Genomic DNA, 20,185 nt, shown 5'->3' on the forward strand with positions numbered 1-20,185 from the left:
GGTAAGGATGCCATAATGTGTGAGGATCTCCCATAAAGTAGGACGGTGTATACTGTCAAACTTTGGCAAATTCGATAAAGCTGACGTACAACGTTGTGTTCCAATTATTACTCTGTTCTAAAATTTGCCTCAAGGAAAATATCTGGTCTCCACATGTTTTCACTTTTCAGAATTCAGCTTGTTATTTATGAAGGTACGGGTCTACCACTGAGGCCATTTTGATTAAGATGCCTCAGCGTAAGACTTTGCTAGTAACTGACAACAACATAATTCCTCTCCAATTATTTTTGTCACCTAAGTCCCCTTTGTTTGGTAGCTGCACTATGAGACCAACCTTCAAATTATCTCGTACTGTTTCTGTCTGCAAATAGTTTGCAGGATATCGGTAAGAAATTTAGGTGTGAATACTTCCTCAGCTTTCAACATTTCTGTACTTTTCATCCCTGAGGCTAGCCAACTCTTAAAAAGTTTCATGGCCTGTTTACTTCCTCTACTGTTGGTACATCACTTTCGATATCCAAGGTGTCCACATCGTCACTAATTTCAGCTTCTGTTGATAAATATTACTGGTTTAATACTCTTTCAAAGTGATTTTCTTCAAACAAGTGAGCCTTCTGCTATACTGGAGGCCAATTCTTCATCTTGTTTTCGCACTGGTGTATCTGTTCTTTTCAATCCTCCACTCAGAGTTTTTGTGACGCGATATAAGGTACTCATGTCTTGTTTTAAGGCAGCATCTTCTGCATCTTGTGCTTGCTTTTTAAGATAATCCCTCTTTGTCCCTCCGTGCAATTTTCTTTTTTTTTTATCTTGTACTGAATTAAGTTTCTTTAAGCTTGTTTTTAGTCTGGCTGACTTGGCTGTTAGTATTTTCCTCTTCGTTTTGGTCTTTGTTGGACTAATTCCAAGATCTTAGAGGATATTCATTCTTCATTCTTTTTTCCTTTTCAATCCCAGTGTTTTCTTTCCTGCTTCTATAATCGTGGTGTTGCATTGTTCAATATTGTGTTCTTGTTAGGAATGTCAAAATATGTAAAAAAAAAAAAAAAAAAAAAAAAAAAAATTAAAAAAAATTTCCTTAGTCGATTATTCGATTGCATTATTCGAACGTTAGTCGAATATATGCAACATTTTCTTATAATAAAATTTTATTTCAAACTTCAATGGTACATGACGTATTTATAGCCCAAAAGCCAATTTTCTTAAATCTATAAAAAAAAAAAATAATAACATTAATGCAACGTACAACGCGTGAAAAGCATGATCAAATGAAATAAATTTAGACACCTAATTCTCCAAAGTGTATGATTTCACAGTCAATAGAATTCATAAATCAATCTGTACATGCAGTCAGTTTTTATTTTAGCAAGTATTAAAAAATTTTAAAAGCTTCTTATGAAATAATTTTTTTTTTTTTGGGGGGGGGGGGGGAGGGGGGTTAATCTCACAGTATCCAGGCGTCAGATGCCTATAAAACTGTTAAACAGTTATATACTGCTTTAGGCTTATTCAATTATTGATTGCTCTGGCTATCAAAATGTCCTTAAAACAGTTTAAAATGAAAGTGAATTGTTGTAATAATTAATGAAATATCAAAACACAGCTATGGTTTGTTCCTTGCATTTGAGCAATTTCAAAATAACAAAAGATAATTGGTACATGGTATAAGATCAAGTCCAATTAATATTTTTACAAACAAAGCCCAGCATATTGGTGGGTCATTTATTACAAAACAACATAGGCCGTTACCAAAAAAAGTGTGTAGCACTTACATTTACTGTACTTTCTATACGTACATGGAAAATCAACCGTTTTTGTTGAGAAAAATTACCTTATCGACTGTCTCTGAGGAAGGCGGTTTCTCAATTTTATGATGAGAATTCCATCTCGTTTTCACTCTTTTATTGCATTTATTTAATTATAATATTATTCGAATGTCGTTTCATTATTCGATCCTCGGTCCATGTTCGACTAATAGTCGATTAGTCGACTATTCGTTAACATCCCTAGTTCTTGTTTATTTTTTAGGATAGTAAATCTGTTTTTATCCTCTAAATGAAAAGATTTCATGACTGTGGGGTCTTGGAGTTTGCTTAAATCCACTTGAGATGACCGTTTTTCCCTTTGTTTAGCTTTCTCAAATTCAATTTCTTCTTTACTAGGACACTTCTTATATCAGCCTGTCTCAATGCTCTTACATCCTGTTCCTCTCCAAATCCTGTTTATAAATGTAATTTTCAAACATGTTGAAAGCTAGAATCATTGTATTCAAGTTGGAATCGAAGCAAATTCTAATTTATTTTGTCAAAATCCTCGGTCTTTTCTCATGTTTACAACCATAGAGGGCTTCTATTTATTCTTCCAATTTTTCTTTTCTGTTTTTTTTTTTTTTTAACTTTTCTTGAAATGTAATAATTATTGCATTGATTCATTGTATTCATTTGACAATTTTTATTTTCTTTTAAGTAAGGACTTAAGATAATTGGAAAAAAAGTGACAGCTGTCTTGTGAATCATTAAGTATGATAAAATCTCAAAAACTGATTAAAAATCTAATAGATCTATTGAGGAATGCTAGTAAGTAGTGTTTTTGCTCTTTCCGATTTTTTTTTTCATTGAAAAAGTCAGTTATGAACTGGTGCAATGATTTAAGACGAGTTAACACTTTCAGAGCCCTTACTTCACCTAATGAAAGAAACAACTTTTATTTGCATGCGAGAATAATCCGCGAGTTTCTTTCACTTGCAATTTTTTTTCGTTCCGAGAACTTTTTTATTTCATTGTGTACTAATATAGAATTATTTATCAGTCGCGCGATTTCAAACTGAAAAATAGCGAATAAAATCTTTGCGAATACAGAAAGAACGGCGGTGGTTGGGTGGGCACTTTTTTCTAAGAATAGTATTCTGCTATCTGCTATAGTAAATTTTCATTTAGATGCTGAGTCCTGGATTTGGACAGGTTTTTTTTTTTTGGGGGGGGGGGATTCTCAGATTATTTTGGGAAGTGCCCCCTTTCTCCCTCCTCCCCCCCCCCCCTCCACACACACTTTTTGGTTGTTTCCTAAACTGTAGAAACCATTGCTACAGGCCTTGATTAATAATTGGTTTACAGATTGTGTGCAAGAATCCAAAGCATTTTTATTTTCTGAACATGGCAAACAGAATCTGAATCATTGCAACGATTCATGAAAAATAGCAAGTAATAATTTAAGGAATAGTTCACATAATTCTATTTGACATACTTCATTGTAATTATATGTGTTACTGACAGGCTCACTTTTAAGTAGCTGCAGAACTGTAGCTCTCTGGTTGAGATAAATTCGGACGGATAAACCAAAGACCTACAGATCCAAGCATTGTAAAAACCTTCGATTTACGGAGACGCGTTTTGTCGCTCGCTCCGGGTATTACTTCTTATATTATATGCGTTTCCCCGCTTAAATTATGGTATCCGTTAATAAACCATATATTTTACTCCTATTCCTGATACTTTATTTACCTTTCAAGGTGCGTTATTCAAGCAATACTCAAACATGGACGTCGAATGAATTTTTTTTTAAAGAGGACATTCAAAGTCCATTTTAATAGGGTTGTTTGTAACCGTTAAAAGGCAAATAAAGTATCAGAAATAGAAGTAAAGAATATATTTAATTAAAGGATATCATGGTTTAGGAATTGCATATAAAAAAACGTAAGCGAGCAACAAAAAAGTGTCGCCGTAAATCGAAGGTTTTTGCAATGCTTAAATCTGTAGCTCTCTGGTTTGTCTGCCCGAATTTTCTCAACCAGAAAACTACAGTTCTGCAGCTGACGTTTAAGCAAATATTCTTGAAAATCTCATTAAAAGATTCATATTGATAAAAATAGATACGAAAACACCAGGCGGAATAGCAATTTTTTATCCAGATTTGAAGGCAACAAGCGATTTGTTGTACCAGAGAACCTAGCCGTTTTCCTAAGGCCGTAAACCCAAAGGCAATGGTTTAGTTTGAGGGTTCAGCCAATTGCGTTTTGTTCCAGAGCTCAGTAAATATACATGTACGAGGGTTGTTAGAAAAGTTCAAAGACACATTGATTTACGGAAGAATTTATTGAGTACTTTGAAGAATGACATATGTCTGATTATATTCTTATCTTTTGATTATTAGTATGTGAGAAACCAGGTCTATGAAATATATGGAAATAACGAATAGTATTCAAGCAAAAAAGTCCATTAAACAATACAAATAGGAGCAGAGCAAACACCAGAGGTGGGATCAGGTGCCATTAAAATTACTTATTAAAATTTTGAAAAAATACAATGATTTTTACTGTGCGGTCATAGGATTCATGGAGCAATCATATGGTGTTAGGTGACGTGACAACCTGATTCCAAACCTGTTACATGTAAGCTTTTTCACAGTTCTAAATCTCTTTCAGTTCTAGAGACTTTTCATGTCTTTTTCCTATTTAAAAATTGCATATTAACTAAAGCAAGATATGTTACATTTTACTAAAATGTCTTGTGGCGTATCGGAAATAAGTGAGATCTTAAATATCATGTCTACGCAGTTAAGCGATCTATGGAAACAATACAAAATCCATAAGCGCAACGTCCAAGCGATAAGCGGGGTATTGGAGTATCGCAGAAGTTGATCACCAAAATGCCAATCCTTCCATTCTTACAAAACCACTACCATTTGAACGCTGTGGTTCTACATGTAGATACGTGTAGAAAGTCCCCAGCAGCACCCAAAAACATTTTAGTCTCCTTCGTACATTTTCATGCATGTAGAAATAATTTTTTCTATTAGCTCGGTGCTCCAAGACGTTAAATGACGTTGCTATTTTTGACTTTGTTTTTACGCATTGATCAACCATAATTAGCGATAAAACAGTCAAACTTTCTTCAATTCATTTCAAAATTTCGCCAAATGACGTTTCATGAATATTGTTTCGACAGGCGCTACAACATTGCAATTTTTATTTTTCGCAAAAAAAATTGTATAATATAAATGTGCGAAAAAGTGACATGCTCTGTGAAGCATGCTTTATCTAAATAATATACGTGTAAAGTTTTAAAGATCATCGAGAAAAAACAAATTTTGCATATTTTTTGGAAAATACGTATAGTTTTTGTCTACAGAGTTTCACCGGTTTCACTATAGAACTTGTCCGCGAACTTTTCTAACAAACATAGTATGTTTTGTTGTACATGTACCTTTAAAAAATATTTTCAATACAATTTTGCACTGACTAACATTGTACATGTCAAAAGTTAATTATAAATTTTCTCTTTAACATCAATGTTGATTTTACCTGGTTAAACATTTTCTCAGTTTAAATTTATAAAACATTTTTTTTAAATGATAATAATTTTCTGTAGCACACTTTATGTTAACCTTTCAGATATTAAACATATATCATGTCGTACATGTATGCTTTCTGTACGAATCAGGAACCGTCCTCCCACCACACTGCCCACGGGTATACCAGAAATAAATGTCTGAGTAAGGTTAATATCTAGCCAAGCAAGTATTTATTCTCATGAATAATTCGATATATCATATTACCCCTGACAGTATTCCTAATAAGCAGACCTAAGCGGGTCGTGATGAAAAACATGCCGTCTTTTTGTTTTCTTTTTTGTTTGATGTTAATTCCATATACAGCTGGGCATTGTAACAATGATACCGATTGTGGTGAAAATGCCCAGTGTATTACACGTGAAGTCCCCCCGCCAGACGGATCTGGTGATCCTCCCACGATTATGCAGTGTGAATGTTCGGAAGGTTTTTTTGATTTCCCCCCAGAGAAAACTGCCAAAGAGGACGGATGTTTAGGTGAGCAAAACTTTTTTTTGGGGGGGGGGTGTTTTTGTTTGTTTGTTTGTTTGTTTGTTTTTTCCCCTAAGATTCGTGCTTTTATATCAACTCTACTCAATATCGCATTATATTATTCTTCTTACAATTTATTTTAAGATGGGAATATATATCATGAGTTTTCCTTTATTTCAATCCTAGATTTCATGTTTTCAAGATAATCTTCGTGTTTTTAGATGCAAGTTATTTTCGTGTATTATATCCCAGATAGTTCATGGCCACTGTCCATATTATCTATCTGTATTATATACATGTTATAGTATATGAAATCATTTTACATTGTTAATGATATTTTATTAATAAATTAAGAAGTGCACCTTGAAAATTTTCAGGCGAGTGTAACGATCTCGGACAAACTGACCAGTGCCCAGGGAACACAGAATGTGTTGAGTCATCTTCAGGTTTTGGAGAATGCGAGTGTCCAGTTGGTACTGAGGGGGAACCTGAATGCCCTGGTATATATAAAAATAATCAAGTTAGGTTTGAACAATAACTGTATGTTTAATGACTCTTTTATTTTACTGTAAAATCACTTATTTCTTCGGTGCAAATTTTCACGGTTTGAGGGGAAAATTGGTTCGGGAGGATTTGATTTCGTGCTTGAAGAAGTGTAGCATTGTCTTTTTTTGACAATTTTAACACTTCGTGGAGTACAAGAATTCATTTTTTTTATACCACGAAAACAACTAAAATCAAACCCCATAAAAATTTGTTATTTCGCAGTATTTCATATTGAAAAGGTGTACTGAGGTAAATATTGGTTCTTAGGAAATTAATACTTTCTGAACAACCCTGTGCCAATATTGATATCCTATCCCCGATAAACTGCCTAGTCGAATGATGGTGATTTATATATAGGCCTACTGATCAATTGATGGACTAAAAATTGTAGCAGTGTTGCTACCTCAACTAAAAGAACTCATGTCAATATATTTTAGTAAAAGAACTCATGTCAGCATATTTTAGTATATATTAAATTGATTATTACAATGTTTAGCCAAGAAAAAAAAATCAGTCTCTGCTTCTTCAGAACCAAAGAGTTCAATCAAGTTATTAAACAAAGAATGACATTTCGAACAAAACATTCTAAGGAAAAAATTTCTCAAAATTGAAAATATTGTATATTTTTCCTAAACATATAATTTTGATTTGTTTTCGTTCACAGTTATCACAACGGTAACTACGACCCTCCCCACTACCACCACCACCACCACCACAGAGAATCCTGTCAGGAGGAGAGTGTTGCCGATCCTGCTGTCTAGTGTTTCTCTTGTTCCATTGCTGTTGATTTTGCCTGCTTTTGCCAGCCTTGGTTAGCTAGCAAAAATTGAACGTTAATAACACAGAAAAAGTATGAATAAAACATCAATTGAATTATATGTTGAGGGTGATTGATGAAGGTGAAAAGTACTTGATTCATTCAAAAAAAAATTGATTCATTTGAAAACATATTGGACTTTGACAAAACAGAATTTCTATTAAGTGTTTGTATGTCAGCCATTATAGTATCATTTAATGTTGTTTTGCCAAATTCATGTGAGCTTATTCTCTCCAAATCTTTATTTCATTTGATAAATAATTTTTTTAATGTATTATAGGTGATATACCAAAAATGTCAAATCGGTACCACAAGTTTTAATCAAATTTCGTCTAAAATCAATTAAATTAGGAAAGAGCAGGACAACGAATGGTTGTAAAGATCATACGACAGATGAACTTACCAACTTCAATAATAAATGTGTTTATATTAATGCAATAAGTATTTTGATAGCACAATTACCCATTAAATTGCTTATTTATTTCCATAATCCTCTCATCACTAGAACACCATATCTCATCCTCCTTCAATGAATAAAAAGTCTGTAAAACAGTTTGTCGTGTGTTGCCACCTTTGTGACGTTTAATAATTTGCTTGAAATTCTCAAAAGTATTATTAACAATGGCATATAATTTTAGCTGACACAAAATATAAATATGAGAAATAAACCAATTTTGTAAAGGGAGATAATCCAAATTTCCAGTAATTACAACTTAGACTTAACAGAAAAATCACGAAAATGGGTCTGAAAACCTCGCCTCAAGCAATCTGAAAAAACGTTAAGCAAAATAACATCAGACCGGTCGACATTTAGCAAGTATGAGGAAGTCCCTCATGGAGCGTGCTTTGCTTATCACAAAGCTGAAAAGTATTGTAGGCTAGGTGCTACATGCAATCCCGATTTCTTACCTGCATTTTCTACAGGTGGGAATTCAGTACCCACAATCTGTGAACTGTGTTCGGCTACAACATTTGATACCAAACCTGAAATACCTGCACCCCCTGACTTATTCATTGTGTGACCATCCAACCCAGGAGGGCTTGCTGTTAAGCTGTTGGTTGCAGAGGTGGTAACATTATTACCCCCTTTTACCCCCCATATTATGAACAGAGATACTCCCCTGATGTTGTAGCAATGGTTTTATCTCTACTAACACGTTGTCTGTGACTGACTTTGTTATGGTTTGGGTTAATTCAGCTAAGGTTTCAGGAGGTACACTGAGGGGTGGAGTGCTGGTATCGCTTGCCACAGTATCAGTGGTGGTGGGCCCTCCTGTTTCCTTTTGGCCACGACGTGGTCTTTTCGCCTCACTTGTTTTGGGCTGCTGGGATTTATTCCTTTTTCCTGGCATAATGTTGGTAAACCTATAGAATTGTAAAATTGAGGCAGAAGTATATTTCCAATATTTAACATAATATAGGCAGCTGATAGGCCTAAATGTCAATTGACCGGAACTGCACGAGTCAGATCAGATACACCAGTACCATGACCACGCATTTGAGCATGTTAATACTTAAAATTACATTATATAAACACTTGAATGCATCGAATACAAAGTAATATATGCCTAAATGTCAATATCCTATTAAACAAACGAGAAAGTTGTATATCCTGAGACTGTTTCCAACAGTCACTTTCCGTTAAATTACACCCTGTACCAATATACAGTTGATGACAAAATTCATCCCGGAAATGTCACACTAAAGAATAGAACCAATATTGTTCTGAAACAGACAAACATTTCCCGCACTACTGTATAGCAAATCACACCACCCATTGTGCGACTGCAGAAGCCATTTATCAACTTCTCTGGAACCGCTGCTGGTCAGTAAGAACTAACAGCCACATAAAACAGAACGCTGACATCAGTAATAAATCATCACTTTTGAAGTCGATTCACCTCGTGCCGTGTCAAATTCCAAAGTAGGCTGTAGTGCCTTTACCAAAGACAACTATGCATTGTTAATTGTTTCTCAAGCAAGCAATAAAACTGATCATGGTGGTCCTAAAATAATCGAAGCAGATTTAATTCACAAAGAAACGCCGTCCAAACACTCAAAATAATATTTTTATATAAAGCATCTATAAGCAATAAACCTAAATGTATTTTTTTTTAACCCTAATTGGAAACGAGTGATAGGCATATTTTACGATAAATCTAAGAATAAAAAACCGTGAATCATTGATGGAACAAAAACATGTGCATGATATATTATAAATGTAAAAAGGGGACAGCGAGTACAGAACGGAATTTAAGTAACCAACAAATACCGCAACAAACAAATTGGCAAACATTCATTTTACGAACGATTTCTTCACAGAAAAAAGGATAAATAAGGAACTAAAACGAAAACCCAAGCGGGTACAAAATGGCAAGTACAATGACTGCCTGAGACTTGTACTTAGGCCTTGCCTAGAGTACTGTAAAATTAAACAATTTTAGTAATCAACTAATACCGTACAAACAAATTGGCAGACATTTCTCCAACGATTTTCCTTCACAGAAAAAAGGATAAATCCGGAACGCATTAAATAAAATACATTCCTAGATAAATCAAATAAAATCGATAGAAAAATCGCCAGGGTAAAAGCTGAAACTAAAACGAAAAAACCCAAGCGGGTACAAAATGGCAAGTACAAAAGACTGTCTGAAACTTGTACTTAGGCCTTGCCTAGAGTACTGTAAAAATTCACAATATTTTAGTAGTCAACTAATACCGTAACAAACAAATATTGGAGACATTTCTCCAACGATTTTCCTTACATAAAAAAGGATAAATGTAAAACGCATTAATTAAAATACATTTCTAGATAAATCAAATAAAATCGATGGAAAAATCGCCAGGGTAAAAGTTGAAACTAAACTGAAACAACCCAAACGGGTTTAAACTGGCAAGCACATTGAATGCCTGAAACACATACCTAGGTCATGCCTATAGTACTGTAAAAGTCACAAATCTTTTAATAATGAATTTCACACATTAAGGTTGAAATTAAAATGAAAAAGGACAATGATTGGCAAGCCAATATCTGATAAGCAGAGTTCATTTTTTTTAATATATAATTATTTACAAAAACTGAAAAATTTAATTATGTTACATGTACCATATCCAAATAATTTTGAACAAAGGAAAAAAAATGACAATCTTGTTCCATTTTCTAGAAAATCTATATTCTCATGAAATTAATGCTCCCCTTATACTCCTATATAACTGTACATTCCCTTGTTTGTTCAGATGAACTCCGTCGCATACAAATTTCCGACTACAATCTCCTTCACTGGGAGAAACAAAATAATTCCCGTGTTCCCAAAACACACAATAACCTAGTGATGGCAATGCACCTCTCAATTTTGCATTCACTCTGTCTGCTACATCAATGTACCCAAAATTAACCTTAAATCTTGGCAGTAATTTGCAAACAATTATTTTCGCAACATTATAGCGGCGATGCATCACCGATACCACAGTTTCAATTTCTGCGGCCAACAATGTAGGATCTGTACTGGGAACGATGTCGTTCTCCCCGATCATTAAAACAACTACCTCGGGACCTAAAGCAAATACACTCTCCATATCCTTATATATTATATCACGAACCTTCCTTCCACCCCTGTACAAAACGGAATGCGTTTTTCCCAGACCAAGATTTGCAGAATATCTAATGTCATCACCATGTTTCAAGAATTCGTGAAAACGACGCACAATTGAATGACCAAGAATGACAACCGAAGTTTTGCACATTGAAGACATGATAAAATAATTTTACTCACCAAATACTTGATAAAATAAATAACAAACTTGAAAAACGTCCGTCCTCCAAGGCTGTAGGTGGGAGAAGAGGCAGAGTGACGCACCGCGTGGCCGAAATGTTAAATGTTTGATTTTGATTGGTCAATCTCTGCCTCTCCTAAGACAGGAAACAAAATGACCATTATAATACATCACTATACAATATATCAGACTTGAACATTCAAAGAGGACACTTATTGATTACAATAAAAAATTTTAAGTAAACTTAAATTTATTTATGCCACAAGGATGTTTCCTTTACCTTTATTAAGTGATGTCAAATAAACTTAGGTAGATCAAAACAAGGATACTAATTAAGAAACATGTACATGTAAACACTAAAAGGAATATCTTTATAAGGAATAATTATTAATTAATCTATGTAACAAACCAAATTGTTTGTTTGTTTGTTGTTTAACGTCCCTCTGAGAATTTTTCACTCATGTGGAGAGACCACCACTTAATTGCCGGTAGAGAGCTGAAAATTTTGACCTCTACCACTGCGCTACACGGGCAACCAAACCAAATTGTAAAAACAAAATGTTATGAACTGGACTTCACTCTATTCCTTGGATATTTCGATTCCCTTTTGTATTCTAAAAGGTGTTGTGGCTAACGTATTGCTATTTATGATGGTCGAAATCCAATGAAAACAAACAAGTAGATAGAATCATGCCATGTTTTAATAGTCAAACTTTACATTATTGGAATAAAAAATATGCATCTTCATAGCATTATTATATATAGCAATCAGTATTGATATAAAACACTAAGTCTTTTGAAGTACATGTATATCAAAATACTACTAAATAATATATATAATGCCTCTTATACTTAGCATTCACCAAAATATTTTGACTATGCAAAATTTTGTCACAAAATGTGATGCCATAAAAAATAATATAAAAGTTTTTGATAATAATATTTGCTAAGTAGTAGTTTTAAGATTAATTTTTAAAAAAATTCTTAAAACAGAAAGATAAATACAAACAGATGCAAACAGATGTGCTTGTAAAATATTAATGACCCGCATGGCAGTTAATGGCCGAATGAAAGTTTTTCAGAGGTAGGTCAAACTCCAAGGTCAAGGTCATGAGGTCAAAAACAAAGTGCCAAAGAAAGGTCTTTCCAAAAGAATAACACCTGTGAAATACCAAAACCCTAAAACCGAACGTAAGATGTTATTATAACTTATAAAGAAAATATGTGAAATATAAAAGCCCCAAATCCAACTGATCCAACTAAGAAGCTACTGCCAAGGTTAAAGCTTTTGAGAAGTAGGTTAAACTCCGAAGGCAAGGTTATGATGTCAAAAGTGATAGTATCTAAAGAAAGGTCTTGTCAAAGGAAATCGCATGTGAAATATGAAAGTCCTAGCACCAATTCTTCATATTAAGTTGTTGCCAAGGTTATAGTTCGTTCAAGTTTATAAAAAAAGGTGAAACTCGTAGGTCAACGTCATGAGGTCAAATATGTTTGTACCCAAAGAAAGTTCTTGTCACAAGGAATACACATGTGAAATATGAAAACCATAGCTCCAACTGTTCAAAAGTTAAAGGCAAGTTTTTGCTTACAGGCAGACAAACAGAAAAAGAGACAGACAGACTAAACTAAAAACTTTAGCCCCTGATTCCCTAACTACGGAAGCATAAAAAGCTTCAAAACTATAACTTTAATATTTCTCATCTGTCAGTAATGAAGGCTTAATTTTTGCGATTTATGACATTATGACTGTTCATAATATTTTCGTCATTTGAAAATTAAGTGCAATGAGAATTCGATTAAAAACGCATGTAAAATCAAAGTGTTTACAATTATTCATCGGCGATGGCCGTCGAGGCAGAGCTGGAGAACGCTTCACTGATACCTGCATTGTACAAAGGAGATGACCACTGTTGGATATCTAAGAGGAATATGAAAAAGAAAGTTTACGTTTGACGTCTTTTCCCTAAGGGATATTTTCCTTTGTCGCCAACTTGGACTTCAGATTGGTGAATTTTCCTCTTTAATAACAAACATGTATGACAGCAAGCTTCTCCATCATTTCGAATTTAATTGTTGCGAAGACTTTTCAAGGGTAGATCTAGCGGGGGGTCGGGGGAGAGAACCCCCTTTGAATTTTCAGAATTATTAAATTTCTACGCAAAAATAACGAAAAAATTATCTTGGACACCCCCACACCCACCCCAAGATAACGGATCCCATTTAGAATGGTAAGGAAATTCGTATTTCTGAAGAAAATTGATCTGGAAAGTCCCCCCATGGATCATGTATATATATAGAAAAAACTGTTTCTTGAATGGCATTTACTGATGTCAGTTGAAGTATCAATAAAATTCTTATTAAAACAACACTTGAATTCTTTTTAAACGGGTTTCGTAGTAATTTATTTTTTAAATTACATCAATCAATACAACGTTTGGTCATTAAATTATTTTAGAGTCATTGTTATCGCAGGAACGTATATACAATATATGTCCTTGGTTATATAAACTAAAGTTCAATGATTAAACAAAGGGCTTGTTTCTTTTTATTTATGTGTAAAGGCCAGTGAGCCCCTATTCTTATACTTCTCTTTCTGCGGACTGTGTCGCAATCAGAACGAATAAGTATTACCGCGTAGGAACAGATTATTACTGCTCCAGTCAGACCCATGACCTTTGAACTCAGTCTTCGATCCTGAGAACAAGTTAAACTTCTTTCATAAGCACTGGTGTTCTGCCTCGGTATTCTGAGGTCCTCTGGATTATATTTGAAAGTGTAAATATCGGTTTGGTTCACCACTGGCTGGCCTAAATGAATAAGTGTTTATATATAATAAGTCAGTTTGTTTGATTAATTTAGTGAAAGATCGATAAAATACATACTTTAAAAACTATATTGAATATGAATGCTTCCGACGTGGTAATAAAAGAAAAGCCATATACTATTAAATATTTCCTTATTTTAGGATCTCACTGTATGCCAAACATATAACCAAATATATCAAAATCGCACAACATCTACTTTAAGAACAAATATAATTAACGCCAAATAAACGTGAGAAGCTAGACGAAATGGGATGATTATATTTACATGTATTTCAAACTAATTACCGGTAAGCAACAAATTATATTTTTCTACATACCTATACATTGTATGGAAGTGGATGTCCAACTATTGTCTTGACAGAAGCTGGTGTCATTTTTTCCATTCAAAAAGAATCCTTGATTACAGAAATAAACTGCAATATAATCATTCCAAACGACGTACCCATGTAGTATGGCTGGAGGATTTTGACATGGTAGTGATTCTGAAAAAGACCCAAAAAATTAAATTAAATCAGTATACACATGTACATGTTAAAAAATTTTTTATTGCATTTCGAATACCAGGGGGCACTGAACATTCTAGCATTAAAATGAAACCGAGAGTTATATAGAATATAACGTGAATATTATTATACATATATTACTTACTTTATATATATCCGTTTTTCGAAACAAAAAAGATAAAATTCTGTTTTATAGCACATATTTCGAATAATGAATATTATATTTTCAAATGTCCACATTATATTAGTTTAATTTCTATCTAAAGCTAAAAGAGTTATTAAATGTATATAATAGATAGACATATTGCAAATGTTCTGATGTTTCACTATACTACAAATACAGAATATTGCAGTTGCCAAAGTTTGTACACGAATGCCAAAAGTCATACATCCACAACCTACATGTAGTGGTCTTAAGTAGGATTTGTAGAACCGTCTACGATTTGTACAATGGCAATTTGACACAAAAATTAAGTTTATAATCCCGAAAGAATTAGTATGAAACAAACCTGAACACAATGGCATGATTACTTTAATTGAAATATTTACGTTGTTTATCTTCATATTATCAGTACCATCTCCCCAGAGCCCACCGATGTAAATAAGATTGGAACCAGAAACACTAGGACTCGGAGTCCACAACAGAACTTCTGACTGTGTGTATCCGAACAACACTCCTCCGAATGGATCACCTGGTGGGCCTAAATTGGCGGACCCTGCTCCATAGAAGACATAACCCTGGGACACTATTACGTCCCTGACCTGCAAATGGACATGAATTACAAACTTAACGAAGGATATGTATTACTCCATCTAGCTGATCAATACTTAGGGGCCTAGGTGTGATCATCGACAGGGGATGTTTTCCTCCTACTCTCCTTCTCCCGCTGATAGGGTTTTCTGGAGTTTATGCCCTGTTCACAAAGTTGTATTGTTTTTAAGAATTCTGAGATCGATCATTGTTTGTTACTTCACTTTTTTTTTTAAATTTTATTTCCTAAATCACACATATCATTTACATACAATATTACTTTTTTAGGTATGCGTTATTAGTGTTTTTAGTAACATTCCCACAATATCGTCCCACAGTGGAATTTAAACCCGCGACGTAAGGATCAACTCCTTACTCCGCCACTCTAGAGCAAACGCTCTTACCACGGCGAAATGATAACACGATAGGAATATACAAAGTTTGAAGATAACATATCAAATTACGATTTAATGAAATAATATATTTAAAACTGTTATATTTTTACCTCAACATTAACTAAATGGAGATCAAGATCAATTGGCTTAGAGACCGGTATTTCTCCAGATTCAGGAAAAACGGATCCTTTGGCATATCCCAAATTGTGCACAAAAACTGGTGACGAAAATGCCCGTGCTCGGATTATGACGTCAGCTGATTCGGCCTTGATGTCGACATTTTCTCCCCATCCATCTCTGTAGCACCCAACATAGCTCACTTCAAATACATTTTTTTAAAAGAATAAGGGTCTAAAAAAAATTGTCCAGTCCTGAAAATTATCTATATCTAATTTTACGTATATACATATGCATTTCATAATTTTATATGAATGTTTCATAGCTCAAAATTCGACCGACTTAATTGTCTACTTTTGTCAACGATTAAGTACACTGTTTCATTTAATATGATTAAATGCTTCAGATCGAAAGTCAAATGTGTGACCAGATATGAATAATAATATCACCGTGTTTTTTTATCTAATATCATTCGTTGACAATTTACTTTTAAAGGAGTGTTCTTTCCGGATACATATTACCGGTATGGTGTCGGAAAGGGACCACATACAGGAAAGGAAAGGATAATCCTTCATACTAAAAAATACTTGTTAACCTTCTGTTGTAGAAGCCTACTTAGCTTTTTGGAGTCGATCATAACTGATATTAAAAAAATAATCATATTTCACATCCTGTCTTGTCATACTTACCACTTCCGGTTGCAGCCCACGATGTGATGGTTCTGTCATCTATTGCAAACACTGTTCCACACACAGTATAGCTCCCAGCATAACGATCAGTTATTGATGTAGTGCCTAACGACAGTGACAAAAGTTAGACAACCGTACATGTAATTAAAATAGTGTCCTCTTAACAAGATGAGGGAAGCAATACAGTTTTTAAGAAGCGTCATCATTTTCGTCAGCTAATCAATATACTAAATTTGCTTCTCAATGTACTTCAGTTATTTTCAGTTAAAAGAAAAGTTCGATGCATGTCGGATTTATTTTTTTCTTTGAATCATACAGAATTTTTTAATAAAGGTGGAGTTAATTCTTTTACCTTTTTAAATCTTACAAAAATGCGTTCAAAAAGTTGTTCGATCGCGGCAATCTTTTTCATTATGGTTTTTTTTCACTAAAATAAAATGTGTCCGAGGGATTTAGGCAATTTGTGTAATTGGGGCCTGGGAAAAAACGGATTAGTTGGTTAACAAAATAATTGAGATTTAGTACAAATGTCATTTCTGTCGTTGCACGAAAAGTGTAAGGATTTTCTTTGAGAAAACTTTTTTCCTCTTCTAAATAAATTTCTTATAATTATGTTTTTTCTTATGTCGTTGAATACTATAGTGATGAAATATGAAGAAAACAGACAGTAATTTTGGTTTAAGTCCGATTGAACAATACAAAGTGGGAGCAGAGCAACTATAAACCTCTAAAAACAGAGGTGGGATCAGGTGCCATAGAGGAGTAAGCATCCACTGTCGACCGTTCACGTCGGCGGCGTACTCCTTGTTATGATCGAACAAAAGCAAAAATTCGTAGACAGTTCAATGTGAAAATAAAAGCCTAACAATTTCTGGGAAAAAAACTAAAGACAATATTCGAATTAACAATAGATTGTATATGCTAACAAAGACATTGTATTGTCCATAGACTTTGCGAAATGCTGGCTTTAAATGAAACTGTTGATATCCTTTTATCATCAATTTACTTATAAATAGCTTGCCTCGTTTTAGAAAGTTTGTACGCAGAACATGCTCTTGCTAACCGAATCACATGGAAGACATAAACTCCATATGGCGGTTACGGTACAAGTAAATTGCTACATATAAAGGGAGTTGATAGAAATGTTGGAGTCATCACATTTATCATAAAGTTTTGTTAATATTTTGCCATTAATATCTTTCTCTAGTCAAACATTTAAATACGAAACAAATGTGCCAGACTCAGTGCTGTCTTTGTAATACTTGTATACAACTACCTAGTATCATGTGTCTTTCCATTTACTTCATATTAAACAACTTTGTAAGCCATTCAGTTGAATCCCAGAATAAATATTTCAATCGATTTGCCCTTCGTACGACTAAGTATTTTGCAGTCAAAATAAAATCTTGTGGCTTTATGTAGCCTTTATAAACTAATTCAATGTACGGCTGTGAGACGAATTTCCATTTTAAAAAGATCATTAACTAATTAGAATAGAATTATAGAGATTTATGTATGCAATACATACCAAGGCCTTCTGATATCAGTCCATTAGGCAGCAGAAACTGAACCGTTACTAAATCTGGATACATCCCCAGACAGTGATGCACCTTTCTGTATGGACGAACTAACAAAAGATTTTCCCTTGAATTCTTTTTCTTTCTCTTACAATTACCTAGCTAGTTAGCATTTTTGCATGTTCTTCCGATGCATAATTTACTTCTTGATATTGCAATCTATATCGAAAAGTTCTTTGATAAGAAAATATAAAAGAGTAGTATGTAATGAAAATGATATACCTATTCTTTTCAGTTGAGGGAATGAAATCATATGATGTAAATATTTTAAAGTCAGCAGATACTCAGGTTATTGCAATTAGCAATATTCAGTACAGTGTATAACTGATTAATGATTATCGCGTGAAGTTTTCCCTTATAGAAATTGTTAGTCCAGACGAAAGAACGAAATCAGGTTTGCTCTAATATATCTAGTTTCCATGCCCGCACGCAAACTCGGCCAGATGTAAAGGACCCGACGAACGACCTGTTATAAGATAACCCACCTAGTAAAACGAAACCAACGCTACTTTTTGTTTGAGGTCTTAAAACACTCTATAAGTAATATATTTCTAATGTACAGTAAGCTTTTGTAGATGAGAAATCTGGCATGAGTAGATACCTTTTCTTAACAGGCTGTTTAGTTGGGAAGAAAAAAAACGATTTTCTTTTCTACGAAGTTAACTTTTACATACCTGTAGCTATAATTCTTCCAATGCCTTTTTTATAGGACTTGTACATGTTGTAAACAGGAAAAAACAACAGAACATGTGACGAGTTGTATGCATATGCCACTCCTCCATATTCGTTGGGAATATCATCATCTCTTGGGGCTGAACCAAGTCCTGGAAATATGTATTCTCTTCTTCCGTGGAAAATTTTCACCTGAACGTCTACTTTTGCCGGAGGCTCGTTAAGGGTATGTTTGATAACCAGCGTGCTAGTACCATTAACCACCACGCTATACCGGTTGCTTACAAATGGCTTTCTAACGTTGTGCATTTAGCAAAAACCTTTATATAAATTGGGATTCAATGATATTTCTTTGGTTGTAATTTGTTGATGAATAAATTATTTTATATTTATATTATTTAAATCAATTCAGTAACAATGAGACAAAACCTGACAGAAAGTAAAACTAAAACACTCCCTGAAAGTGCTTACAAAGGTATCGGTAGCAACTCCAAAAACCAAATACATGAAGATTGTATTTTAAAATTTTCAGGATCTCAAACAGAATTTATGCTACCAAATTATTAGCATTTATTACTGAGCCTTTCGGATGTACATGTATTTGCTTTAAGGCTTTAAAAAAGTTTGAATAGTCCAGGGTCCAGAAGTAAAAAAAAAAAGAATATGTTAAAGGGATCACCAATATATCAACCTCTGCACTTATATGATAAAGACAATCTTATATTTAATGAGTACCTTATCCCGTGAAGTAGGGTTAATAAATTCTCAAAATGTTGTTCTTATGAACTGAAACCTTAACCAACTTTTTTGAAGACAATTTTTCATATGCGTGCCTTTGTATCTGATTCAAGACCCTTGCATGTATTCTTTAATTTACGAACTACTGATGCAACTACAAAATATGGGGTGAAAGTATTAAGGGTTAAAAGGGGTTTATTGACATTTTACATAAAAGTTTTTTTTTTACTTACAATAAGAGTAATAACTTTATAACTTTCAAATTATAAGGTAGCGTACTATTTTGTGTTACATTAAGAGTCCGTCTTACATGAAGGGTTGCAAACATTGCGCCACCATATACTAGTATTTACAATAATTTTTGTACGATATAGGCCCTTATTGTCCACACGATTGATTGATTGTTGTTTTAAGTCACATTCGAGAATAATTCTTCACTCCTTAAGAGATGTCACCATATATCGGTGAATGGCTTCAAATTTAGACCTATACTTGGCACTCAGAGCCATTGAGTAGTAAAGGTTCATTATTGGGCCAACGCCTTCCCGATTTTTAATGTCTCATCCGAAAGACCGGTGACTTTCACTTCCATTGCCGGAGCTTGGCGAAGCAACAGTCACTACCTATGTTTACGTCTTACATTTGACATGGCACGGCGAAGGAGAATCGAACCCGGGCCTCCCGATCAAGAAGCGAACGCCCTATCACTAGGTTACCGTCGTTATCCGTACGACAATATGATTTCTATAATAGAAATTCTTTCAACATACCCTAATATACATTGATTTTAATACAATTAAGTGTAAACAATATACAGTTGAACGTCGGTATCTCGAACACAGATATCTCGAATACCATGGACATGTCGAAGTGATTCAGACGTCCCATGCGCTTATTTTTCAAATATCTTACCCTGGATATCTCGAATCCTCAGATATCTCGAAGTAATTTCTTGGTCCAT

At 34.0% G+C, this 20,185-nt stretch overlaps 1 protein-coding gene across 1 annotated transcript; it reads left to right on the forward strand.

Annotated features, from left to right (window-relative positions):
* Positions 1-5,405: 5,405 nt before the first annotated feature.
* Positions 5,406-7,204, forward strand: LOC133203385 (uncharacterized). The gene is made up of 4 exons (XM_061339177.1): positions 5,406-5,490; positions 5,653-5,823; positions 6,195-6,317; positions 7,028-7,204. Exons 1-4 carry the CDS (start codon positions 5,406-5,408, stop codon positions 7,177-7,179), a joined length of 531 nt encoding a protein of 176 aa, XP_061195161.1. The 3' UTR covers positions 7,180-7,204.
* The last annotated feature ends 12,981 nt before the right edge of the window (positions 7,205-20,185 follow it).

The sequence above is a fragment of the Saccostrea echinata genome, unplaced genomic scaffold, assembly GCF_033153115.1.
Source record: "Saccostrea echinata isolate AGI-Se365-2 ecotype Australia unplaced genomic scaffold, CSIRO_AGI_Sech_v1 ptg000050l, whole genome shotgun sequence".
In the NCBI taxonomy this organism is placed as follows: Eukaryota; Metazoa; Mollusca; class Bivalvia; order Ostreida; family Ostreidae; genus Saccostrea; species Saccostrea echinata.

Excerpts from the sequence above, each read along its gene's own strand:
- LOC133203385 (XM_061339177.1), top strand. The coding sequence starts at position 5,406 with ATGTCGTACATGTATGCTTTCTGTACGAATCAGGAACCGTCCTCCCAC. Across the intron at positions 5,491-5,652 it reads TACCAGAAATAAATGTCTGA|CTGGGCATTGTAACAATGAT; the intron begins GTAAGGTTAATA and ends TTCCATATACAG. Across the intron at positions 6,318-7,027 it reads GGGGGAACCTGAATGCCCTG|TTATCACAACGGTAACTACG; the intron begins GTATATATAAAA and ends TTTCGTTCACAG.